Source organism: Talaromyces marneffei, chromosome 6, assembly GCF_009556855.1.
Source record: "Talaromyces marneffei chromosome 6, complete sequence".
Classification (NCBI taxonomy): domain Eukaryota; kingdom Fungi; phylum Ascomycota; class Eurotiomycetes; order Eurotiales; family Trichocomaceae; genus Talaromyces; species Talaromyces marneffei.
The window spans coordinates 3,193,428-3,220,006 of NC_072353.1; the positions used below are offsets into that span (position 1 = coordinate 3,193,428).

Here is a 26,579-nt window from a genome sequence, read left to right on the forward strand (position 1 = left end):
CAGAGGATGTGTAGATAGTAGGCCTACAAACGACTAATAGAAGTGGGGTATTCTCCTGTTGCAGCGTTCTATATCTTTTTCTAGAGTCTCACAATTTCTTTCTTCCCCTCTTCTCATCCTCAAAGCCTTCAAAATGTCGCGTTTTGTGCCCTCCGTTGTGCACCTTAATGAGGCAAGTATGCTTGCCGCTGCGGCGGTAATACCTCCTCGTCAGCTTTGTTCAGGAAGGATACGGCTCCTGATAATATAAGTATTACGTCTGATAGATTAATTTTGAGAAAATCTTTAACACTGACTGACTTAGGAAAAGACAACCTCTAGAACGTGTAGTGCCGTCCTCTGCGCTAGTTAGTAAACAGCTAATTAATAAATAACCAATTACTAAAGAGTTATAAGTACAAGATGGCCTTACTATAGATCAGCAGCTCGCTGACTCACTAGATTTAAGTGACGACGAGAGTCTTGGAGAGGCTAATATCCAACTGACTTCTCCTATATTAGCTCCCCACCCCCCTCCTATAAGATAAGTTAATATCTTTTGTGTTGTTGATTAGTAATATTAATGTATAAAATAGTCCTCTGTCTACTTCTCCTCGTCCGCCTCTCTCGCCCTTGCCTCCTCCTCCTCCCCCTGCCCGGTCATATCTAGCGACTTCTTCTCCTAATAACTAGTAAATATCACAAGTGGAAACAAATATAATTAGAGTAGTATATACTGACAGATTAATAGTATTGCTCTCATTAACCCTCCTCCTGCCGCCATCCCTATACCTACTATGCCCCAGCGTATAAACAGTCTGACGCAGGTTTAGTTTGATCTAGCGCAACTAGCAGATCAACCCTGTGTCCCATAGCTCTGGTCCACTACGAAAACCGATAAACTATACCAGCCGCAAGCCGATGGGAAGTGGTGGTATCTATAGGCTCTGGATTATCTAGGCAGCCAGGCTATGGTCAGCAGTGTTAGAAGAATAATAGAGACTGACCTTGGTGTACAATTCTGTGGGAGATGAACAATACACTCGATGCATCGAGGATGGCTATAAGTACTAGGCTTACAGCGACAAGGCTCGTAGGTAGATCAAGAACCTGGGGAGTGTGTGTGCGCGTTGTCGTGCGAACCCCCACCCCACGAAGGGGTGTTCGCTTGCTCGTCGTCGGCCTAAACAGCCAAAGTTTCCCCGAGACCCTCCCCCAAATCGATTCATCCTACTAAAGGGGGGAGGTGAGGGCCCTGGCGCCGGGGGAATGGGTATTGTCGTGTGATTTGTTAGAGTTTGGTGTTAGTTGTTTTTTGTGTCGTTTTTTTAAGTTTTTAGATACCACAATCCGCTTTCTTGATAGGTGTTGAAATCGGACTTCGTGCCTCCACGCGGTGACACCTAGGCAATGCAGACAATTCTACAGCAAGAATGAAGACGTACGTGTATCTAGATATCAACGTTAGTTGTATAGCTTTTATAGAGAATATAAGCTGTAATTGTGTAGCAGTCTTCTCATTTGTCCTCCCAACACGTTGATATCAAATCTTTATTGATATATCATCCCGGAATGATGAGTACGTTGTTCATTTCAATTTGGAGACCGCACGTCAAATGCAGCTCTCTCATTGGCTAGAATTCTTTGAGAATCCTTTATCGCTGTGTCTCTGGAACCCCAATATCAGATTCCATGTCGATCTAGACTATCAGTAACCTGGTTACTCGATTGACGTTAAATAGAGCCTCCTTATTGGCTAGAATTCTTTGGGAATCCTTCACCACTGTGTCTTTCAAACCCTAATATCGATTTCCAACAACGCCGTCAGCCTTGTTGCATCATTAACCATATTACATCGTCGTTCCCCATTGAGTTGTCGTCGTCGTTCCTAGTTCTATGGGGTTCTGGATTGCATCGTCAGTTCAAATCGCATCGTCAATCCCATTGCACCGTGTCGTCGTCCCCAGCCGCTAGATTCCATGAGATTATATAATCGCGAAGCTGGAGTATGAATATCTCCCATCTCCCCTAGCTCTCTCCTTTTCTTCTTCCTTCTTATACACCACTCTTTCCGTCAAGAATCTGCCTATCTACTGCTGCTACTACTACTATCACCACCACCACCACCATCACTGCCGCCACAGTCGCCGCCACCGTCGCCGCCGCCACGATGCCCAAGATGCCTTCTTTGACAACGATCTTCAATGCGTTCAAGGCCGTCGGCGGCAGCTTTGCCACTCTCGTCGCCGTCCTGAGCAATATCAATAATGCTCTGGCTCTGCTCTCGGCCAAGAGCTCTGGTGTTTTAGTTTTTCTCTCCGCTCTATTCAAGTAAGTATAGCTCCCATGATATCTACACAATAATATATACTAACGTTACTATAGATTCGGTTTCCGGGTCGTTTTGGGGAGGATGGGGGTTGGGGAGGGTCGTTGAAGGGGGTTGCATGGATATTGTTGTTGTTACTTTTTCTTACTGTCGGAATATCGATCTCACGATTCAGCGCTACTGCGCTCAACGCGTAGCGAACGTATCGCGCACCGGTACGGGATTACTATATCCCTAGCGCCCCCGGAGCAACCCCGTATATAGCTAGCTAGGCACCCCCAAGCCCCTACGGTTTTGGGGGTCAGTCGTTTATATTGAATATTTGTGCTTATAAGCAGGCTCACCACGTAGGGCAGTTGGACCGCCCTTGCTCCCTAATCTATGCTTCGTGATACGGATTATAGCTAAACCAACACTTACTGAGAATCAAATCTCTACTCCTTTTACCGCTCCATATTTTTCTACATTCTCATTGGTTAGTGTCGGAATATTGATCTCATGATTCGGCGCTTCTACACCCCCGGCGCAGAACCGACATGTACGTACGGAGCGGGATTACTATATCCCTAGCGCCCCCGGAGCAACCTCGTATATAGCTCACTAGGCACCCCCATGCCCCTACGGTTTCGGGGAGTCAGTCGTTTATAATTGAATATTTATGCTTATAAGCAGGCTCACCACGTAGGGCTGTTGGACCGCCCTTGCTCCCTAATCTATGCTTCGTGATACGGATTATAGCTAAACCAACACTGATCAGTGAGGCCCACAGATCAGCTCTGAGCCCCTATTTTCTTCTTTACTACTACGGATTGAACTGTTCGCTCAGCTTCGATTCGAACCCCCATTCCCAACGCTCCGAACCAGGCGTTGAGCAACTGACAACATGGCGTCACCACCGGATTACTCGGACGCCTTCAATCCGGTTGACAAGGACACAAAAACCCTTGAAAAGTGCATCGCTGCCCGAATCGAGGGCTATAGCGATTTGTATGACGACGAATTATGGCTTCTATTCCAACAAGAATTCGTATTATGGACGGAGCAGCACCTACGACAAGCACCAATGCCGTCCCTCTTCAAGCTACGAAAAACGCTCCGGAGCAACGGCGTATACGTGGCAAAGGACCAAAGACACCCGGCAATCCCTCTTGCCGAAGCACGCGCTGAGGCTGAAAGACACCAATGGACGGAGAGTGAGCTCATACAGCTTATACAGCAACGAGAGCAGCCCAATTCACCGGACCTCCATATTACGTACGGCGAGACAATTGAAAGGCTACGAAATCCTACAAACCGAGCACCGCAGCAAAGTGCCCACTTTGAACAACCAGAAACGCCTTCACCACCTACAGCCACGCTACTGGGACCAATGACAAGACAAAGATCGCAGCTTCTACAGCCTCAAGAGGCAACACTGAAGGCACCTCTCACACAGCAATTTTACAACCCGACAACCCCCGGCATGACAACGACGTACGAGCCAACTGTACCCCCAACGACCCCGGGACGACAGGATGTCGAAGTATCGTATACGGAACAGAACGGACTATCGTATAACGCGAATATCAGCCACCTACGAAAAGCGTATAACGAAGAGATCAAATACGGAGGAAGCGAGGACACGTTCGATATGTGTTACCGTATCTTTATAGAGCTTTGTGGAAGCACCAGTGTACACACTGCTGAAGCAATGAGACGAGCTCTTTGGATTATGCTGAAAGGAGACGCACTACAGTTCTATTTCGATAATATAGAAAAATGGACTCAGCTACGAATCGACCCTATAATAGCTGTCAAGAACAACTACGAGAACGAAGAGCACCTACGGCACGTACAAGAGCAATGGGATACAACAACGTTACCATATATTGTAAGCAAGAACCCGGAGAAATCGATCTCTGAATGCCTCGAGCTCATGCTACAAGACCTACGTCGGCTCTACAACAAGCTTCGCCCACAGGTTCGAAATGACATTACGTATCACGCAAAGTTGATATCAGCTACTCGCCTCGTCCCTGCGTGCCATGCCGCTACAGGAAAACCTTCACTAACTATTGCTGGTCTTATAGAGGACCTACGGTCAAGTGTTAGCCAGTACGAAGACACGAAGTAAGCCGCGGCACAGCACCCTACTGAATCGTACTATACAGACCGTCGCTATCACCGCCGACAATCACGATCACCGTACCGAGGCCGTTCACCATATCAGAACCAGCAGCAATACGGTGACCGCAGACGCCGCAGCTCCTCATGGAACCGCTCACCAAAAACGTGCAACGTTTGCAAGAAGGTCGGATGCTGGTCAACTAATCATACCCCGGAAGAGCGAGAGAAAGCCCTACAGCCGTACATGGACCGCGTTAAAGCGTACCTCACCGCTAAAGAAGGACAACCCCCGGCAGCTACGAATCAGGACAGCCCGGACGACGACGAAGAGTTCAAAACGTTTCTCGCAGGCGTGGACGCACCTAGCAGATACGAAACACAGGATTATGAGAGCAAAGGACCGTCATATGCTGTTAATTACTTTACGATTGCTAATCCAGAGCACGAAGAATACTCTAAATCGCTCACTAATGATCTTGCCAACCGTTCCGCAGCTCATTTTCTTCAATCAAAGCTACGATCCAGAGCCAACTCGGAGCCGCCCAAAGATGGCACCAATACAACATCTAGAGACATTACCGCAACGATAGACACACCGTACGACACTCTCCCAGTGCTACCCCAATATTCTTTCCTTACCGAGCCCCGTTACTCGACAAACACGTTTATAGGAGTCCTAATTGACACCGGCGCTGCAGAACACTCTACGGCTGGATACCCCCAATATCTTGCTTACCGGAGAACCGCTAGGAACGTCACACTCGATACCTCTACAGCAGGACAGGCAGCTATACGATTCGGACCAGGTGAATCAATCAAGTCTATTGGCTCGATCGACGTACCGACCCCCGTTGGTGACGTACGATTCCACATCATTGAAGTAATGACACCGTTCCTACTCTCGATCAAGGACATGGATCGACTAGGCATCTATTTTGACAATACGAAGAACGTTCTCGTTGGACCGAAGCCCGGTATGACAACGCCAATCTCACGACGCTTCGGTCATCCATTCCTTATATGGGATCACTCGCTCAAATCGTACTTAACCGAATCTTTTGACACCGATACGTGCTTCCTCACGGAAACCGAGCTACGCCACCTACATCGCCGATTCGGCCACCCGTCAGTCGAGAAGCTTCGAAAACTGCTCGTACGCGCTGGCCACGATGTCGATACCGAAGCACTAAAGCACATAGGGAAGTTCTGCCACCATTGCCAAATCTACGGCCAATCCCCCGGTCGTTTTAGATTCACGGTACGGGACGACGTCAGCTTCAACCATTCAATTATTGTCGATATTATGTATATTAACGGAAAACCGGTGCTCCATGTCGTTGACGAAGCTACGCGCTTTAACGCCGCACGTTGGCTCGAAAATATTTCAGCGAAAGCGACATGGACCGCACTACGGATTATGTGGATCGATATGTACCTTGGCCCCCCTGATTTCATTGTTACTGACGCCGGCAAGAACTTCACCAGCAAAGAATTCTCGCGAGACGCTTCGTCAATGGATATAATTGTTACTACCGTACCTGTTGAAGCCCATTGGTCTATTGACGCTATTGAACGATACCATGCCGTACTTCGCCGTTCGTACGAAATCATGAAAGAAGAACTACCCGATATCTCCGCCGAAGCAGCCTTACAAATGGCTGTAAAAGCTGTCAATGACACTGCAGGCCCAGATGGCCTTGTGCCGACCCTTCTCGTCTTTGGCGCCTACCCACGAATGACTGAATATGACCCCCCTGCACCTACGATTACTCAACGCGCCGCTGCGGTTAAGAAAGCAATGACCGAGATTCGTAGGTTACGTGCTCAACGCCAGGTCACCGACGCTGTCAACACCAGAAACGGACCATCGTCAACAGCCGTACACCGTCTTCCTCTCAATTCGGACATACTCGTATGGAGAGAAGGGAACACCGGATATGCAGGAAAATGGACCGGACCGTACAAATTACTAGTAATGAGCAACGAAACGTGCATAATCGAGCTTCCAAATGGACCGACCCCATTCCGGTCAACAGCTGTCAAACCGTACTACACTGAGATCGACAAAACGAAAGACGAAGCCAGCCCCGATAAGACCACTACTGAGGACCGCACCCCAGATGAAGAAAACGAACCTATACCGCATGAAACAATTCCTCCACCACCTGCGGTCGTGATCCCACAATACGAACCCGAAGCAAGCAGCTTACAGCGCCCCCAGCGAGATCGCCGCTTACCTACACGGTACAGAGAAGATTACATGCAGCATACGTTCCTAGGCGAATTCACGAAGGAGCATGAAGACGAATCACGTCACCAATTCGCAGCTACCGTACTAGCCCGATTCGAAGGTTCACAGCAGAAAGAGATCAACGGTTTACTAGAACGGGGTGTATTCGAATACGCTCAAGAAAAAGATATACCACCGGGCACGCGTATATTTACTGCAAGATTCGTTAACGAAGTGAAAAATAACGGCACCGACAAAGCCTTTGAGAAATCGCGGCTCGTCGTACAAGCCTACAACGATGAAGGCAAGGAGTACGTACTAACGCAGTCACCGACAATACAACGAGCCAGTCAACGTATCATTCTCTGCTTCGCTACGATCATGAAAAACGTACGTTGTTACATTCGCGACGTCACACAGGCCTATATTCAGTCAACAACGAAGCTCAATCGTGACTTCTATATACGGATCACACCAGAATTAGCACAATATTTTCCCGGAGGTACGTTTCTCAAAGTTGTGAGACCTCTTTACGGCATACCCGAAGCAGGCAATCACTGGTTTCGTACCTATCACAACCACCATACGGAAAACCTCAATATGGACGTGTCCACCTACGACCCATGCCTCTTACACTGCTCTGATTCGAAGCAAGGATTCGGTATTATCGGCATGCAAACCGACGATACACTAATCGTTGCGAATGACACCTTCGCAGCACGTGAAGAAGAAGAGATCCGACGTGCGAAGATCCTCTGCAAGCCCCGTGAACAGCTAACAACCGATAATCCACTTAAATTCAATGGTGCGGTTGTTACAGAGACTGCCTAGGGCATTACCCTCACCCAGAAACGCACCTGCAGCCATATTCGGCCCGTACAAGATCAAGCCGCGGATACTACGAACTCACGTGGCAAAGTACGAAAAGATGCCACACCGCAAGAGCAGTACATTGCTCAGCGAGCTCTCGGTGCGTATATAGCTTCAATGTCACAACCCGAAGCTTCATTTGATCTATCGTACGCAGCGCAAGCTACGGATCCACAAAAAGACGATATCAAAGCCTTGAATAAACGGCTACAATGGCAAATTGACAACCCCGAACGAGGACTACGATTCGTTGAACTAGATGTACAGACCCTACGGCTTATCGCATTCGTCGATGCTTCATTTGCAAATAATAAGGATTATTCTTCACAACTCGGCTACGTTATCGTACTAGCAGATGAAGCAAATAACGCGAATATCCTTCATTGGTCATCTACGAAGTGCAAGCAAATCACACGTAGCGTGCTTGGCTCAGAAACGTACGCACTAGCTAATGGATTCGATGCTGCAGCTGCAATCAAGTCAACCCTTACGCAGCTACTCCATCTCACTGAACCACTTCCGCTAATTGTTTGCACCGATTCGAAGAGCTTATATGAATGCCTCGTCAAGCTCGGCACCACACACGAGAAACGCCTTATGATCGATCTCATGTGCCTCCGCCAATCGTACGAACGACAAGAGATCACGGAGGTCAGATGGATTGACGGCAACAGCAATCCTGCTGACGCCATGACAAAGAGCAAGCCGTGCCACGCTCTACAAGAGCTTATTAATACGAACAAGCTACGTATCAACGTTGACGGATGGGTGGAGAGATCAGTTACGACGCGCAGCCCCGAACCCAAGACTGTAAGATTTGCTACACCGTTGGAATCACCGAAGCAGTAGCCGTACGGCCAGATGCCCCGATTCGCACCATTCCTTTACCACTTTCTTGTTTTTCTTTGACGTCTCTACTCATTCACTATATGCCTGTTTCTGAACCAGATTGTATGTCGTTCGCTACGTCTTTTCTTTCTTCTAGAAGGTTGCCAGTGTCGGAATATTGATCTCATGATTCGGCGCTTCTACACCCCCGGCGCAGAACCGACATGTACGTACGGAGCGGGATTACTATATCCCTAGCGCCCCCGGAGCAACCTCGTATATAGCTCACTAGGCACCCCCATGCCCCTACGGTTTCGGGGAGTCAGTCGTTTATAATTGAATATTTATGCTTATAAGCAGGCTCACCACGTAGGGCTGTTGGACCGCCCTTGCTCCCTAATCTATGCTTCGTGATACGGATTATAGCTAAACCAACAGTTAGAAACCCTTCTTAGCGTAGATCTGACGACGAATAGTAAGCGAACGTGGAAATATGAAATCTATATTTGCACGAATGTAAAAACATTGAAATACGAATTTTGTCCTCAACGTAAGGATAGTCCGCCGTACCATGGACGGGCGGAGGTGTCTCGCCCACTCCCATGGACAGTTACTCCATAGGACTAGGACTAAAAAAAATTTAGTCCCATGGGACTTGTAGAGGTCTATTTATATAGGGCCTCGGCTAGTAGGTGATGTCGGGAATGAGCTATTAATAATATAACAGACAGGGCTTGCATATGATTAGCATGCTATTACGCCTTCTTAGTGTATATATAAGACTTGTTTATTCCTAACCTATCTTACTCTTAAAAGCTTCATAAGTAAGTACAGCACTTTATAAATAATAATAAACTTATTAATCAATATGAAGCTCTTACCCTCCCTTATACTCCTTAGTCTTTCTGCCCAAGCACTTGCAAGCCCTTATATCAATCACTATACTACTAAGGACCAGCGTGATCTCTCTACTTATAAATCTGTTATCCAGAATATCCTCACGACTGTGGTCAAGTTTGGCCAGGATATTGTGCTAAATACCTCACATCTTAATAATGACTTTGATAATATTATTGATGCTATAGCCCAAGGGACTAAGACACTCGAACCTGAGGCTCCCCTTAACTACTTTCAAGCTGGTGTCCTTCTTATCCCTATTATACCAGTAAACAAAGCGATCCATATGGCTCTTCAAAGTCTTATCAATAGGAGGGATATTCTTGTTGCTGCTGGTCTTAAATCTATACTTATACAAGATCTTCAGAAAGTGAAGGATGTTGTCGTACCATTTAGTAAAATTCTCCTTAAGAAGGTTCCCAATCTATATATCAACAGGTACACACAGTCCTACACTGAGATCATTGACGACATCACTGAAGCTATTAATGTTTATAGTAAAGTTGTTGGCGCCACAAGCCATAATACTTGAATACTTCTATGCCTACCTTCACCACCAGAGGTGCTATTGCCCTTAATAATTCACCTACCATCCCTACTTTTACTAGTGCTGCTAGCACTAAGTAGGTCAGCTGCGCAGTTAGTCTTGTAACTAGTCTCCTTACTGTCCTTAGCTTTTTTAAAATTTACTTAAACAGCGAACATGAGGAGAAATGGGTTTTTTTGTTTCTGCTTTTGGCAACCTGCTGAACGTTTACTCGAAACATTTTCCATATTGCTAATATATATGTTGTAAGGCCGTGGAATGAATGGCATTGCGTATAGCTTCTAGGGATGGGAAATTTTCAATATTAGCGTGAAATTGAAATTTCATCGTATTTCAACCCGAGCTTGAAATTTTCATTCAATTTTCAACTCATCCAGAGGAATGCTTAGTAATTCAACCTGACCAATCATATTTCTGTATTCGGTCCCAAAACGTGCATAGTACATTCTGCAACAACAGCAGCAACAACAACAATAAATATATATATTTAATTATTTATATATCAAACATAGTGAAGCTGATGCAGACAGGCCATGTCAACTCGCTTAAGCTCTCATCAACTGCCATACAATGAAGCTCGATATCAACACTCTATCTCGCTCTGAAGTAAACGCAGCGTTTGATGTTTACAATCTTCACAATAGAGTAAGTTGATTATATATAAATATCCTCTCGAATCTAATTTTTGTTGTTTTTTTAGAAAAATGCCTCAGTACGCTATAAATTTTGCAGAAGTAAGGCATTTTATGCGAATATTTCCCGCCAACGATCGCATCTCAAGCAATGCCATCACTTCCTCATGAACGCTCGCAAGATGGCCCAAAAGCCTCAAAATAAGGATATTCTAGTAACCCCAGCGTCATCTAGTCAGCAAACAATCGACTTCGCAGTGGCTTATAAAGAGCAGATCAACTCGCTGCTTGGAATGATGATATTCGCAGGTGCGAGGCCTTTCTCGATCCTTGAAGACGATTTTATGAAGCGATTTATCATTGCTCTTAATCCCCAGTATCCTATCCCTTCACGCAGCAAGCTGACAGACTCAATTCTGTCAACTTGTTATAAATCAACTCTGGATCAACTAGTTGATGTCCTGTCCAAATCTTGCTATATCAATATATCAGTTGATGAATCAACTGATATTTCAAGGCGTCGAGTTATGAATCTTTCAGTAACTGATGGTTCAAAGCGCTATTACTAGTGTTCTTGTCAACTTGACGCTATCTCAATGACATCTACTACGATAGCGGATTGGATTGTTGAGCAGGTATTTATTCTCTTTTATTCTAAAGAAAATATACCTAACATGAAATCTTCTAGGCTGGCATATTGGTTGATGGACGATATGAGCGACTTAACGCCCTTACTACCGATACGTGTTCAACAATGAGATAAACCTGGGCAGATTTGCAACAACGACCTCAATTTTCTCATGTGTTTATGGTACCTTGCGATTCGCATGGCTTGCAGCTTCTTATAAAGGACCTTCTTACCTTACCTTCGATCGATGTGGTATTCAAAAAGTGCCAGTCAATAATCTCGCACTTTAATCATTCTCCACTTCAACTATCTATCCTACGAGCGATCCAGATGGAGGAGTATGGGGAAGAAAAGTCGCTTTTGAGTGCAATTATCACACGTTGGGGTTCGCAATATACTATGCTGCAAAGTATTAAAAGGTCAGAGGCTGCTCTTTCCAAACTTGCAAGAAGGGAAGACATTGATCTTGGTGCTACACTAAAGGCTGTCTTAGAAGATGATTTATTTTGGATCTATCTTGGCAGGTTGATCCAAATCATAAAACCTCTTCATGAAGCCATAAAAATGTCGGAATCGGTAAAATCAGATATGTCCAAGGTCTTACAACATTGGCTTAATATCAATCGACATCTCCTTGCTTGCCAACCTTTGCAACCATTTTCTGAGGATATCGAAGCATTTTCTAGGATAACCTTCAGGCAGCGCTTGGAAAAACAGCTTACTGATATGCACTATATAATGTACTATCTCGATCCTAAGAACTGCCATACAAATCTGCAACCTCAGCTGCAGAGACGTGTTAACAATGTTATCTCTAAATATTATTCTGATTCAGCGTCTGCGGTCGTAGAGTTCGTTGCTTTTCGAACTAAAAGCGGAGTCTTCTTTGAGGCCCCATGTTGGGACCATACAGCTGACCCAAAACTCTTTTAGAGAATGCATGTGAGTAGAATGACTTAATAAAGACTTTTTACTAATAACTTTTTAGCAATCTGTCTCTGGAGTTTCCTCAGGTCTTGGCAATCTAGCTCTTCGATTCCTAAATGCGACTGCAAATTCGGTAGCTTCTAAATAAGCTTTCTCCATACAGAATCTACAAATCACAAAGATAAGGAATCGACTCATAATAGAGCATGCCGATAAGCTCAATTTTATCTACATCAATAGTCGCGCGTTGAATGAGATTATGTCTAATCAACCAAACACCGAGGAGATCGCGGTGCTCGAAATTGAGGCTGAGAACGACTTTATCGATACCTGGAAGATCAGTCAATCTGTTATGGATTTGGAATACAACGATAGAGAGGAAAAAATTGAGGAATCTCAGGTCAGCGACGTCGCTGGGCCGCTTATTTTGATCTGATAGTAATTTGGATTGATTGCGGAAAAATCAAAGTTCTTTGGAATTTCCATATGTATGCCAAGGCGCACTAAATTTATATGGCAATTTTTATTTTCAAAAAACAAAAAAAAATTTCAAAATTTCAATTCAATACGTTGAAATTTCGAAATTGAAATATTTTTTTCCCAACCCTATCGGAATCACTAGTAGTCACGTGATGTCTTAACAGGATAGTAGTAATCCCGTTCCGTACGTACGCGTAGGTTCTGCACCCGGGGTGCAGGAGCGCCGAATCATGGGATTGATATTCCGACAGTTACATTTAAGACTTCCAGACACAAGTTCGACTATTGTTACTTCGTTCACTCAAGCCACTCTATCGACGATTATCAAGGAACCTTTGTGTGGTTCAAACCAAGCCTAGCGTACCTCGACACAACGCTGTTTAACTAAGACAGATCCAGGTCCGTGACATCTACACACAATTATGTAAGGCCACCTGTGCCAGATAATTTTCCCTCTTAGGTAGACACACAATACAATACATTACAGCGTCCCACTCAAATTCTCATTTATCTATTCTCTAATTTGTCCCGTCTTAGACAGTCAGACAATTATTAGCGTATATTATCTGGATAAGATTGTTCCAAAGTCCTACTTAGTATTATTTCTTTTTCTAATGCCTCGGTATAGGCGACCTATTTATAGTGGTTATTCTTAACGGGTATAAGCTATCTTAAATCTTGTGTTAAGAACTTTTGATACTAGGCTATTAAGCCTATTATATAAATATCGTTACTAGTATTTATAAATAATAATATTGATTAATTGTACAGTAGTAGGAGTAATATAAAAGGGACTAATGCCCTATAAGCTTCTGAATCATTCTAGACTGTAGTTGCTGTTATTATCTATCTGTAAGCATAAACAAAATGTATAGTTTACTTAGTATCCTTGCCACTATTAATAGTTTTTCTTCCTTGGCCGCTGCTAATGGCCGCGTCGGTATTTATAATAACTGCCGGTTCAATGTGTTTCTCTGGACTGATAACCATATGGGGAGCCAAAATCTAATGCTGACGCCAGGAACCCACTATATTGAACCTAGGCATCGGTCTATTGATGGTGTAGACTTCGCGATTACTATCACACCAGATGGTCTTTTAAACTGTGCACCTCAAACTCACTTTCGCTATAACTGGCACGAAAACGAAGTCTTTTACCTAATGTATAATTTCTATGGGGATCCCTTGTATGACCACCTCATCATTCTCGCCCCTATACGCCCCGAAGGCCCTTATTGCACACATATTAGCTGGTTTAATGGTTTTCCACGAGGTGGCCGCACATACCTTTATAAATGTGGAGAGAACTCAGATCTTGCTCTAAAGCTTTGTGGGGGTAATCCTCATACCCTAAACGATGATCTCGATTTGCAGACGAAACAATAATTTCTATATAGGCACGAAGCGTGTTGCATGCTGTAAGGCCAGAAAATGAATGGCAATGCGGACCCTAGTGGATATATGGGGGTCGGATTTTTTTTCTTAAATAACCCTGTACCCTATCGTCAATTGGAATCTACCCAGATCCCAATTAGACCCGCACTGATTGGCCCACCAGAGGAGGATTGGAGACTTAGGGTTATCTCCTCTAGCGCATGGAATAACGTCTGGAGGTGGAAAAGATACTGCGTAATATGTAAAATTTAGGCAGCGAGTTGTCGTAAACCAGTGCTTCACAAGCGTCTAGATCGGAGTAAACTCGTCACTGAACGGCGGTTCGGTGGTATTCTGCTTAGGAAAGGGCAGGTGGCCAAAGTAATAAACAAGATAGCCTTAGTTAACTAGATCTATGAGCAATAGTATACTCAACGTTAAACAGTTAATTCAAGACGATAGAGTAAAACTAAATACATGGTAAATGAATGAGTGTCCTTATATGTTATGAGCTGACCTCATATGAAATAGGTTCGGGCAGTCAAGCCCTCACCGAGAACGTGCGACACGTGAAGATATTCCCGAGTACCGGACAGGCGCTGAGCATGACACCTAAGGATAACACTCTTGGGAAATGCATCCGGGATACTATTCCCAGGGCCGTACCAACGTTACCGAGCAAGCCCCGAACATACGGGAATGGCACACGAAGTTCCCTCATAAGCACCGAGACGGTGCTGAACGTACGGAGGAATTGACCGAACCAGCGAGCTCCTTATCCCTATATGAACTGCATGTACGAGCTGAGAATCTTGTTGTTTTCTACTGGGTTAATTGTCGAACGGATCCCGTCGGGATCTGTTGGAATCCACGTATATGCTAGTAAACGGGTAACATAGGTTACCATACAAAATTGATATGTGAGTCGATGTGTCCTTGTTGTTGACTATGTTGGGCCCCCACGTCGCCCTTTTTTTTTTTACTCGTTCTTTCCCCTTTATCGTGGGTATTTGCCAAGATGCTAATATACATTTTACAGCCTCTTATTGGCTGAAAGTCCTGACCGTTTTGAGATTAGCCTCGGTCATATTAGCAGGCTTCCAACAGGATCCTCAATTTGCGTCCGTGCGCACCATGTAACCCTAGAATTCTTTAAGGGTTAGGGTTGTCGCGTGAAACCGCGTCCCTCCAAATCCCTGAATCAAGTCCGTGCATACGTGTAGATCGCATATTGATCTATTGATTCCTGGATTAATCGATCTCAGCTTCACTGAAAACCATAACCAGTTTGATCATTCTTTGATCATACGTATCTGTAAAGACATCCAACTTCTTAAATATTATTCAATGACCGCTACCCCCGCTGTACTGCCTCAATGGCGTGATCTTCCCGTGTACTGGGACTGGAACTTTCGGCTGCTCATTTGCGAGTCCTGTGGATTTGCCCTAGGTCCTAACCAAGCGAGCAGTCACTTCTGGGAGAAACACCAGGTTTCTGTCGAGCAACGGCACGGTTTAACTGAGTACCTGCGTCAGCATGACTTTCAAGAGCCTGCCAGCGTCGCTCCCCGACCACGAGGGGCACCAGAACACCCGGCACTGCGGACCTACAATGGCCTGGCTTGCCGCCTATGCGAGACGTACTACACTATAAACCTGGACAATCTCTTGAAGCATCTTCGACATCAGCATCCCGACCGGCCTCGGTCCTCGCGTCGGGCGGTGGATCAACTTTATGACGACGTGTACCTGCAGACGTGGAACCGTCAACCATATTGGATTATCAGTCGCGGCGGTCGTACGCTGCGGTTGGCCCAGGAACGCTCCACCTACGATCATCTGTAGGCTTTACAGGAGCGGGAACGGACCCGGCACGCTGCAATCCAGGCCGCCACCGTACAAGATAGCGGTATAGCCACACGCTCCTTCGAGAGCCTGCGTCCTTGGATAGAACGCACTGGCTGGGAGCAAACCTACGATGGGTTACATCGCGATCTCCTACGGCGATTGACCGAGATGCCTCTTCTATATGACAGCTGTCAGGATCATCGGCTGTGGTCTTCCCCTGGGGAGGCAGATCTCATAAGTCCAGCTGCAGATGAGCAGGTGATCTGGCGCATTGCGTATGCGGTAGACTCCATATTAGATCGCTGCGAAGAGACTATGCAGCATACTAGTCGACCCATCCTGTGCTGGCTGCGCACCTTTCAACCGAGCCCCTGTTATCCCAAGCCCTTTGTCTTTCTAGCTCGGTCCACGAGCCCATCGCGGTATCGGCGGATCTGGAAACGGTTCATGGTCTTTCTCTTCCGCTGCTTTCGGCTAGGTACGGAGGTCTGCCGTACACGACTCCGAATCAAATTTCGGCGTAAATAGTGGGACGTTATCCGCTCGATATAGACCCTTACTAGTGATTGCAGCGTCAGCTCCTCACTTAGACCCGAACCCTTATATCTGAGGTCCCGTCGATCCCCACAGTGGGATGACCATGTCGACTCGATGAGTAGTTCTGATGCAGCTGGTGAATCCAGTGAAGATGATCTTGACGAGGAATAGGACCAGCCAGATGACACTGAGAGCGATAGTGAAGATGCGACTACGGACGACCTCGACGACGAAGCTCGCAATGGAGCGGGAGCAGCAGAGTCGACCGACCACTTAAGTACTGATTTACTGCCTCCTCCCAGCTTAGAAAAGCTCTTCTAGTTGAACATTATATTTCTTACAGAAGAGTTTATGGATAGGCAGCCGTCATCCAGCCTGCTTATATACTTTAGCGGAATCTTAGGATTCTCACCCAATGCCCAGTCCTTCCAGCCTGTAAAGTCCTTCACCCCTTATCTATCCGCACTTATCTATATCCAACGGCTGTTGTTCTTGGAGTATGCGCTACCGTACCGCGACTACCCAACGATTGGGTGGAATCGTCGACCCCGTCGTCACCACCTCAACCGCCTTAACCCGATTCGCCGTCGATATATGATTGCTGGGGCTTTGACACCCCTCGCAGAGTTCCAGAGCCTGCAAGATTATGGGCGCACAATCGCCCGGACTGATCCACCCTCTTTTTTATTATAGTGGAGTGAGGATAGCCAGACGGTCTCATTTAGTGGTGGCGAGCTACACATGGCGACGTTTCGGCGGCTTGCGTGGTACTTTCTGGACGAGGCGGAAACCCTCTGTTAGGAACTACTGCTGGATTACTATCTATCTATTAATCTAGGTAGTATACAAGATGATCTGACCAACCTTAGCCGCGGGTTTTCATTTGTACAACATCCTAAGAACCGGTTAATGGATGCATATTTAGAGCTAGCCAACCGGGCATGCATATATCGACAACATCATCTGTTCCATAATGGTCAATGGAACCGGCAATCAATCTATAAGTATATTAATCAAGATGAGCGACTTCGGAAACTGCTGATGGGAGTCCTTTACACTACTAGTGGTCAGGTTCCTCAGATCCCTAAGCTTTCTAGTCTTGAATATGTCAATGGACCTTCTACTGAACGTGGATTCTACGTCTGGAATGGCTCTATAATCTATCTAACCCGTCACCACAAGGCAAAACGGTCGACGAATCGCGAATTCTTTGTGGTGCGTTTCTTGCCGGCTCGGGGCGGACGGCTCCTCTATCAATATCTCGTGTACATCCGCCCTTTCATGCAAATGTTGAAGGATGAGATGACTGGGCTAGAAATCCAAGCTCGTGAAGAGTATAAGGGGTCTTATATCTTCTGTCCCAAATGGCACGGTCCACCCTAGACGTCGTCTCAGTTTTTAAGAATTCTGAACGACGCGACAGAGCAGGCCTGGAAGCAACGAGTCACGACTCAACACTATCGCCAATTGGCAATTGGGATCACGGAAAAGCATGTCAGGGAGATCTTTGAACCATTCAATCGGCATGACGATCGGACGACGGCCGCAGATTTCAATGTAGTGTTTGCGTGGCAGAGCAGTCATCGCCCAGTGCAGCGAAATTATACCTATGGTCTGGACGGCGCTTTCCCCAACCAGCTACAACCTGCTCTACTTCGAGCGTATGAGTGGGCATCTACACGGTAGCATGAATTCCTTGGTTTAGCGAGTAAACATTTATAATCTGAGTGCTCCGCAAATAATATGCTATCAGCACCGCCAGAGCTATATATCTCAAGCCGCGTTAGGAAGTCATCCCTTGGCCTACTAGATGGCCAGACAACAGAGATTCCCCCCGTCCTAACGCTATCCAAGGATAGGCGCCCCGAGAATCCACCTCAGAAATACCATTTAATTTCTCCACCATCCAATTCCCGGACTACAAGACGGAAAATCCTATAGTTAACCTCATCCTAACAGCTGAGTGAACCTGTTAATCATAATTCCTCAGACCCACCAATAAGACGGCGACTGCCGTGATTACCTTCATCCTCACCAGAGACTCAGTTAACCGCCGCCAGTCCACCAGCCACTCCTAATAGCCAGAGTCATACCGCTAATGTCTATTCCAGTCAGTACGGAAGTCAGGACCAGAAACGAATTACGTGTGAAACGGTTAACGAACGTGACGCCGTCCGTCTAAGATTCTCACCTGATTATGCTTCATCCGAGTCCACACATACGATACTAGATGGTTTTACGCTGCATCTGGGCGACTTCGCCAAAAATGGACCCCTAGCACCATGCAGCAACTCCGAACTAAGCTACTACCCATCTTGCCGTGAGGCGCTCGAGTATCTTCAGACAATCCATGGCGAAGTGCGTCAAAAAATTCATAGTGTTTACATCCCCGATAATCTGATGGCCGTCAACGATGCAGACAATGTCGGTTACATAGAACCTCTACTATCGTTTCTCAGAACTTAATTTGATCTGGATCACATCAGCCTAGAAGTGCCTGATGACTTGTAGTTTGCTCATAACGAAGGTCAATATTCCTATTACTCTTGGAAAATAGCTGAGGGATTGATCGAGTGCTTTAAACAAGGCGAGCTGCGTATGCTCTAGTTTGTCCACCCTCGACAGTATACAATAGCATCTCAAAGTCTGAGCGTGTTTACCTTCTATAATATTTATATAGGGATTGAAGATATAGTCTTGCTGGGATATGAAGAGATCTTACAGGATATCCGGTGTCGCTCGTGGAAGTTTCCGCCTGCTGAGAAAGCCCCCCGTTGGAAAGAAGACATGCGAGATGTCTGGTTACAGGCGGGCTACCACCTCGACATCGATGAGCAGAGGAAGATAGGAGAGGGAACAGTGATCAGGCTGCGTCATGTATAGGCGAATAGCAGTCATGAACGCCCGTTTCAGGTTCGGGTTTAGTTTTTACTAATAGAAATCCAGAGTAGAAGCTACATTATCCATTTAGCATTTGCCAAGTAATCTTACTAAAAGATATAGGCCATAAGGGAAACATAGAGAAAGAGAATTAATGATGATCATTGAGAATTATCAATCTATATACCAATTGGTGGGTAGAGTTTGCAGTCCTATTCGCAACATATTCCGGTTATCATAGAGACTGTTGATCAAGAACATGATACATAGAATATTATAATTTTCATATCAGAGTTAGGGATTGGATTTGGATAACCCAACTTGCCATAAAAGGGTAGTGTTGGTTCTACACGGTCTGAGATCACGAAGCACGTATTGGTGTAAGGCCGTTCCAACTAGCCTAACCAAAATAGCCGATGGTATACCGTTGAGTATTCCCTGACTAGACTTTGGCACAATGTTCGTGATTAATGAGTAGTAGCTAGTCCGATTCAGGTTAGAGCTGCGGGAGGAAAATAAAGTTGTGGGTCTGTACTAAGAGATCGATATTTATAGCTTAATTTCCACGATTTATCACGGCAACTATTTCGCATCATTTCTCGACGATTTCTGGACTATTTTTTGAAGATTTTTGCACCGTTTTGATCGCAATTTGACGCTGTAACTAACCCTATCTAAAATAGTCAAATGGTCTTAAGTGAAGACCATTTCGGGTTAGGGTTATTTATTAGGAGCTGAAGAGTAGAGACCATTTAGCATAAATCGTAATGTCCAATTAGGTTGCCATGCTCCGATCAGGCTAAAATTTCGCACTGTTTATTATTCACCATTTATTAATATATCCCCGTTTTTGTACAGGCATTCAACCATTATTTCCAGTGTGGTGGTTGATAGAAGTGGACAGGTTTTTTGTCATTTTTTAGTTGGGGTAAGGCGGGAACTATATATATATCACACCGTGATCACCGTAACATTCCAAGACATATTTTAGGATTCACCACCACATCCCATTTTTTTTTTTGTTTTATTTTTTTTCCCAATATATAGTATTATTTCACCTAATATATAGATGACCAATTGCATATTTACATCTATATTTTCTATCCAAAATAGCTGATTGTATGCAAGTAGGATACAATTAGGGTTCGGGTTAGGGTTATTTTTTCACTAACAAAAATCTGGGGTTAGCACGTAGGATACTGTTGGAAGCCTGCTAATATGACCGAGGCTAATCTCAAAACGGTCAGGACTTTCAGCCAATAAGAGGCTGTAAAATGTATATTAGCATCTTGGCAAATACCCACGATAAAGGGGAAAGAACGAGTAAAAAAAAAGGGCGACGTGGGGGCCCAACATAGTCAACAACAAGGACACATCGACTCACATATCAATTTTGTATGGTAACCTATGTTACCCGTTTACTAGCATATACGTGGATTCCAACAATTAAGAGTCTGATACCTTTATCGAGAAAAATTGAGGTTATTGACACGGGATTCATTGAACGACATGTTATCTAAGCAGATCAGCAAACCTGCCACCGAGCAGACCCTCACCGGCCCTAACGACTGGGAAAGATGGGAAAAGATATTCCTTTCCAAGATAGAGCAGAAGGATCTTATGGGATATCTCACCGGAGAAAGGGAACTGCCTACGAGGCCCGAGATGACGGTGATACCACCAACTCCCCCGTCAATCGAAGCATTGCGAGAAAGGAATCGTACCACAAATCGAGACCGAGAACGAAGCACATAGACCGAAGGAGACCAGGCTTCACAGGATGAAGCTATTTCCACCGGTCCAGCAACCTCAGCGGAGAAAGCAGCTCTCAAGCTATGGAAGGATGAATATTCGCTAGAGCTATCTCACTTCAACACGCTGATGACGTATTACCGAACGCAAGAGAGCCGATATGAAGCCGAACGGAAGAAAATTGACGACATTATACAATGGATGCAGACGTCGGTTAGTAACGATATCAAGGATGCGTGCTTCGGGGTAGGGATAGACGTACGAACCGGATATCAAAACTTGAAGCAATTCTTTGGACGTACGGCCATGACGATTGCTCATCAAATAGGACAAGAATATAGAATGCATATGAAGGAATTTCAAACCTGGCCAAAGGATATCAATTCTTGGGTAACCCAGTGGATGTCTATCATGCAACGTGGAAAGCAATATAACCTCACATTTGCGAAGGATGTAGTCAATTGGACTAAGGATTTCTTTGACGCCTTTTATAAAGCTGATCCGGCGTGGGTAACCGTGCTACGAACAACGTATAGCGACCGGATTGAAGCCGGGAATATCACATATAACGACTTCGCTAAGCAGGTGCAAGAGCAAGATCGCACCAGGCCCAAAGTGACAGCGAAGAGAGGCTTCCAACGAGGAGCCTTTAACGCAAATCAACAACAAGACGGCGCCTCGGACGAAGATAATAACAACGAGAACGAGAATAACACCCGCAGCGAGAGCTACAGAGGAAAAAGGCCACCGAGGTGGTAATCGAGGAGGAAAACGAGGCAACAAGAACTATCAACCAGCTCGCGCAAGCAGCGGTCCTGCTTGTATCGGATGCGGTATGACGCATCCTGTTGTTCACTGCTTCTATCTCTTTCCTTTCCTCGCTCCAAAAGGGTGGATACCGAACGAGACGAGGGCAGCCATTGTCGAAAGGAATATGCGAGATAAAAGGATTTGTGAAGAAGTTGAAGATTTACGGAAGAAATTCGCGTCAACTCAATTCCAGATCGTTGAGCGAAGAAGCAAGGAAAGCAAGGAAGAAGAATCGCTTATATGACTCGATCGAGAAGTCGGGAATCTTGACGAAGATAAAGCTAGCTTTTATATATCAACAACGGCCTCATTTACTGCTACAAGCTACGTTTTACACTGGTCAACTATCCTCGACTCCGGTTCTACAATTCACGTTTTCCACGATATCAACCGCTTCGAGAAATATCGAAAAGCGAGACCCGGCGACTATCTCTTAGCCGGTAATTCGAAGGTAAGAATTGAAGGCTACGGTGAGGTGGTTATACACCTAAAAGGCCCAAATGAGAAGAGCAGTCCGATACGGTTATATAACGTTGCTTATTGCAAAGATTTTGCAACCAACCTGGTGTCCATGCAGTCGCTTTGGAAGATGGGATATTATTGGGATCAACGCCCAACACACAACTGCATACGCAGAAACGACGGCCGATTCGTGGGCTCAATTCAGCCCCGGTATGGCCAATTCGTACTTGAATATAGGAAAGAAAGGGCGCGTGGTACAGTGTTGAGCGCACACAAAGAATCAAACTCTTGGACCCCGAGGCCTCCACGTAAAGCAGATATCCAACGCTGGCACCTACGGCTCGGTCACCCAGGACCTCAGGCCCTTGAGCACCTCTCCAGCGCATCTCGAGGAGTGCGAGTAACGGGCATATCACCGAAGTCAAATCTTACAAAAGGAGAAGGTATAAAAACGGTCGAATGCGATGCCTGCGCTACCGCCAAGATGAAGCGTCAAATCAGACGAGAGCCCCGAGAAAAGCCTAGTAAACCCGGTGAACGTTTAGCAATCGATTTCCACGATTTTGAAAGCAGCACCTCTGGATATAGCTCTACAATGCTCGTTACGGATCGTTACTCGGGATACATTTGGGATTATAACCTCACGGACCGCACCGGCGAGACAATCAGGGCAGCTCTTGCAGATTTGTTGCCAAAACTAGACGCCCAATATGGGTTAGTCCCATGGGTTATTGAGTGCGATAATGAGATATATATGAACCGACCGCTAGTGAAGGAATATCTCGAAAGCTTCTTTATACGACTTGAGCCTTCACCTCCGTATACACAAGCATTAAACGGCGCAGCTGAACGCTCAGGGGGTGTAATCAAGGATAAAGGAAGAAGCATGGCTGCAAGTGGAAAAATTCCTCACGATTTGTGGCCAGAAATCAATCGCGCTGCAGTCTATCTTTTCAATCGCACCCCAAGGTACGAATCGAACTGGAAAACGCCATACGAGGTTTTTCACACCTATCTTGCGCTTCAAAATGGCAAAGTTTTTGAAGATATGAAGCCAAATCAAGCACATCTGAGAGTCTACGGTTGCAAGGCCTATTCGCTTACAACAAAATATATGAAGAAAGAAAAGAGGCTTCAAAGATATCACCCCAAGGCCTGGATAGGCTATCTAGTTGGATATGACTCTACGAATATCTTCCGGATATGGAACCCGAAACTAGGAGTCGTCGTCAGTGCGCGTGACGTTATTTTCAACGAAGATGAAGTTTTTGATGGAAATTTGGATAAGCTTCGCAATGACCTTGCTACCACTACAATTGATGAGATTGCTGAATTACTTAATAGTGTCCATATTCAAAATGATAAGCTTCAAAGTGCTACGGTTGGAGGACCTTCCTGGACGCAGGAAGACGAGCCCAACTCGTATAACAATGAAGAGAGCCTCGAGCCCCGGTTAACCACTGGAGATGCCCAAAATGAGGATATCAACCTACGGGTTGAAGGAAGAGACCACCCGGTGCGCCGTCTGCAGCGGATATCGACGCCGAAGTCCCCTTCCAAGATAGAGCTCCCGAATCAGGTCAGAGCCTATCTCATGCTCCCGCTACAGGTTTGAGCCAAAATGAAGCTCCCGCTACAGGTCAGAGCGTATATAGAGCTCCCGAATCAGGTCAGAGCCTATCTCCAGCTCCCGCTACAGGTCAGAGCACAAATCTCGCTCCCGAATCAGGTCAGAGCTTAGAGAAGGATATTATTTATCCAACACCACCGGACTCACCTCCGGCGGTGCTTATGAGCGCTACGATACAGAATCCGGTTAAAGATGAATTGAATAGAATCAATTATCTTGATTCGGGCTGTAGAGAAGCCGTTGCGTGGGAAGCAGCGTTTACCGCAGGCACCTCTCACAAGATATACGGATCACTTAATGGAAAGCCCTTCAACCGTTCATCCTTGAGACGTGCCTTACGCTCGACAACTGGCTTACAGTCTTTCTTTATGGGTAAGAGGCCTGCAGCTAGTGCGCGTATAAAGGACGTTCTGGAAAGCGGAAAGGAGCTCATTAATTTACACCGGAATATGTTACCCGCGCCTCCAAAGGGGCATGGAGAGTTAAAAACTCATGAACTTGGAGCACTATTCTCAGAGGCTGAGAAGGAACACTTACGCAGCCACCAACCCACCAAATCGTGGTCAAAGGTGCCATATTCTTATGCAAAAGGAAGGCAGGTGCTTGACTGCATGTGGGTTTACGTTTACAAATTTGACAAGCATGGGAGGCTCCTTAAGTGCAAGGCGCGCCTAGTCGTACGTGGGGATCAACAAGTTGGCCTCAACCAAGGTGATACGTACGCTGCAACGCTTGCTGCAAGGTCATTCCGCACCTTTATGGCTATCGCCGCTCGCTTCGATTTGGAAATGGCTCAATATGATGCCGTGAATGCCTTCGTTCATGCCCCGATTCAAGAAACGGTATTTATGAGGATACCTCCGGGATATCGGCATCTTTACCCAGGAACGATTTTGAAGCTAAATAAAGCGCTATACGGCCTACGGACGTCGCCCTTACAATGGCAGAGAACGTTGACTGAGTCGTTACAAAAACTAGGCTTCAAATCCGTGCCTCATGAGCCGTGCTGCATGATAAAGAGTGGGATATTGATTTTCTTTTACGTGGACGATATCGTCCTCGCTTATAAGAAGGATAAAGAGAAAGAAGCGAGAAGCCTTATGAATAATTTGAAAAAGGAATACACCATTACTGGAGGAGAAGAGCTCCAATGGTTTTTAGGAATCCGCGTTATAAGAGACCGCGAGAAGAAGCTCATATGGCTAAGTCAAGCTTCATATATTGATAAGATTGCAAAGCTTGCTGACACGTTCCCAATTCATGATACACCAATGGCAAAAGATGAGCTTCTTCCCTATACAGGACGAGCAAGTCATGCTACTATTCACAGTTATCAACGCAAAGTCGGATCTCTAATGTACGCCGCCGTCAGTACGCGCCTCGATATTGCCTTCGCCGTATCCCGGTTATCTCGTTTCCTCACAAACCCGTCACCTACACACCACCGAGCCGCAGACCGAGTATTGTTATATCTCCAAAGCTACCGGCACCTTGCTCTTCAACTCGGGGGTGGGGATGGATTCGTGGTTGCTAGTGACGCCTCATTCGCCGATAATACCCTCGATCGCAAGAGCTCTCAGGCGTACGTGATGACGCTGTATGGAGGAATAACAGGGTGGCAAGCGAATAAACAAAATACGGTTACAACATCAACTACAGAGGCAGAATTGTTAGCGCTATCTCAGGCAGCAAAAGAAGGCATGTACGTTATGCACCTACTGAAGGAATTGGACGTCAAATTGGAGACCCCCCGACTGCATCTCGAATGCGATAATAAGCAGACAATAAGCCTCATTGAGAAGGATATCGTCACCCTGAAAACGAAGCTTCGCCACGTGGATATTCACCACCACTGGCTACGGGAACAATTCCAGGAAGGACGCGTAGAGCTCACCTACGTGCCTACAAAGAAGATGATTGCAAATGGCCTCACAAAGGCGCTACCGAAAGGAGAATTTGACGCGTTTTTGGAGCAGATAAAGATGACTGATATATCAAGATATCTCCACGAGCAAAAGGAGGATACGCAGGAAGTTGATATGGGCACCGTGCTCAATTGCTTGCAGATATGAGGCCTTTTCCAACACCGAAGCACTCTTTCCTTTATACGGTTTATCCCACTGGGTTTACATATCAAGGTTTTAACGAGGCTTCCAGGCACGTATTAGGCTTCACCAAAAAGATATCAATATCCACAAAAAAAGGATGCCCGTACGGAATATCAACTATATTTGAGGTATATGAGGCTATTCGCAGATATCTGGTCAGCCTGCCTGCGGTGCGGCTGAGGGGGTGTGTTGGAAGCCTGCTAATATGACCGAGGCTAATCTCAAAACGGTCAGGACTTTCAGCCAATAAGAGGCTGTAAAATGTATATTAGCATCTTGGCAAATACCCACGATAAAGGGGAAAGAACGAGTAAAAAAAAAGGGCGACGTGGGGGCCCAACATAGTCAACAACAAGGACACATCGACTCACATATCAATTTTGTATGGTAACCTATGTTACCCGTTTACTAGCATATACGTGGATTCCAACAGATACAATCAACTTTTTACGACCAATCCGCATGAAACTTTCATCAACTATTATTTACCCATTTATCTCCACACGCTGAAGTTTTCACCATGATCGACTATGTTAATATCCTGTAGAAGTATAGCAAAGTTAATGAGTTTTACCGGTAAGATGGTTTTGTTGGGGTGCATCGGAAGCTAACTAGCTGTTTAAATAAGATGTGGTCTGTGCGTAGCTAGATAGAGACAGTGTTTATTTTGTTATACATTCCATAGATTATTCAATATATTTCCATTCACTTCCACCATTTGACTC

General features: G+C 45.6%; 6 protein-coding genes across 6 annotated transcripts; all 6 read left to right on the forward strand.

The window, feature by feature from the left end:
• Window positions 1-2,149: 2,149 nt before the first annotated feature.
• EYB26_008654 (uncharacterized protein) lies at window positions 2,150-2,416 on the forward strand (the record flags this gene model as incomplete). The annotated part of the gene is made up of 2 exons (XM_054267905.1): window positions 2,150-2,310; window positions 2,365-2,416. 2 exons carry the CDS (start codon window positions 2,150-2,152, stop codon window positions 2,414-2,416), a joined length of 213 nt encoding a protein of 70 aa, XP_054123880.1.
• A 775-nt stretch (window positions 2,417-3,191) lies between these two features.
• Window positions 3,192-8,363, forward strand: EYB26_008655 (uncharacterized protein; the record flags this gene model as incomplete). The annotated part of the gene is made up of 5 exons (XM_054267906.1): window positions 3,192-4,178; window positions 4,234-4,268; window positions 4,378-4,394; window positions 4,459-7,449; window positions 7,528-8,363. The coding sequence occupies 5 exons, from the start codon at window positions 3,192-3,194 to the stop codon at window positions 8,361-8,363; spliced, it is 4,866 nt and encodes a 1,621-aa protein (XP_054123881.1).
• An 847-nt stretch (window positions 8,364-9,210) lies between these two features.
• Window positions 9,211-9,771, forward strand: EYB26_008656 (uncharacterized protein; the record flags this gene model as incomplete). The annotated part of the gene is made up of 1 exon (XM_054267907.1): window positions 9,211-9,771. The coding sequence occupies one exon, from the start codon at window positions 9,211-9,213 to the stop codon at window positions 9,769-9,771; it is 561 nt and encodes a 186-aa protein (XP_054123882.1).
• Window positions 9,772-10,356: 585 nt separating this feature from the next.
• EYB26_008657 (uncharacterized protein) lies at window positions 10,357-11,176 on the forward strand (the record flags this gene model as incomplete). The annotated part of the gene is made up of 4 exons (XM_054267908.1): window positions 10,357-10,431; window positions 10,487-10,957; window positions 11,034-11,053; window positions 11,107-11,176. 4 exons carry the CDS (start codon window positions 10,357-10,359, stop codon window positions 11,174-11,176), a joined length of 636 nt encoding a protein of 211 aa, XP_054123883.1.
• A 3,998-nt stretch (window positions 11,177-15,174) lies between these two features.
• Window positions 15,175-15,672, forward strand: EYB26_008658 (uncharacterized protein; the record flags this gene model as incomplete). The annotated part of the gene is made up of 1 exon (XM_054267909.1): window positions 15,175-15,672. One exon carries the CDS (start codon window positions 15,175-15,177, stop codon window positions 15,670-15,672), a length of 498 nt encoding a protein of 165 aa, XP_054123884.1.
• Window positions 15,673-17,253: 1,581 nt separating this feature from the next.
• Window positions 17,254-17,898, forward strand: EYB26_008659 (uncharacterized protein; the record flags this gene model as incomplete). Its single annotated transcript, XM_054267910.1, has 2 exons — window positions 17,254-17,584; window positions 17,636-17,898. 2 exons carry the CDS (start codon window positions 17,254-17,256, stop codon window positions 17,896-17,898), a joined length of 594 nt encoding a protein of 197 aa, XP_054123885.1.
• Between the last annotated feature and the right edge of the window lie 8,681 nt (window positions 17,899-26,579).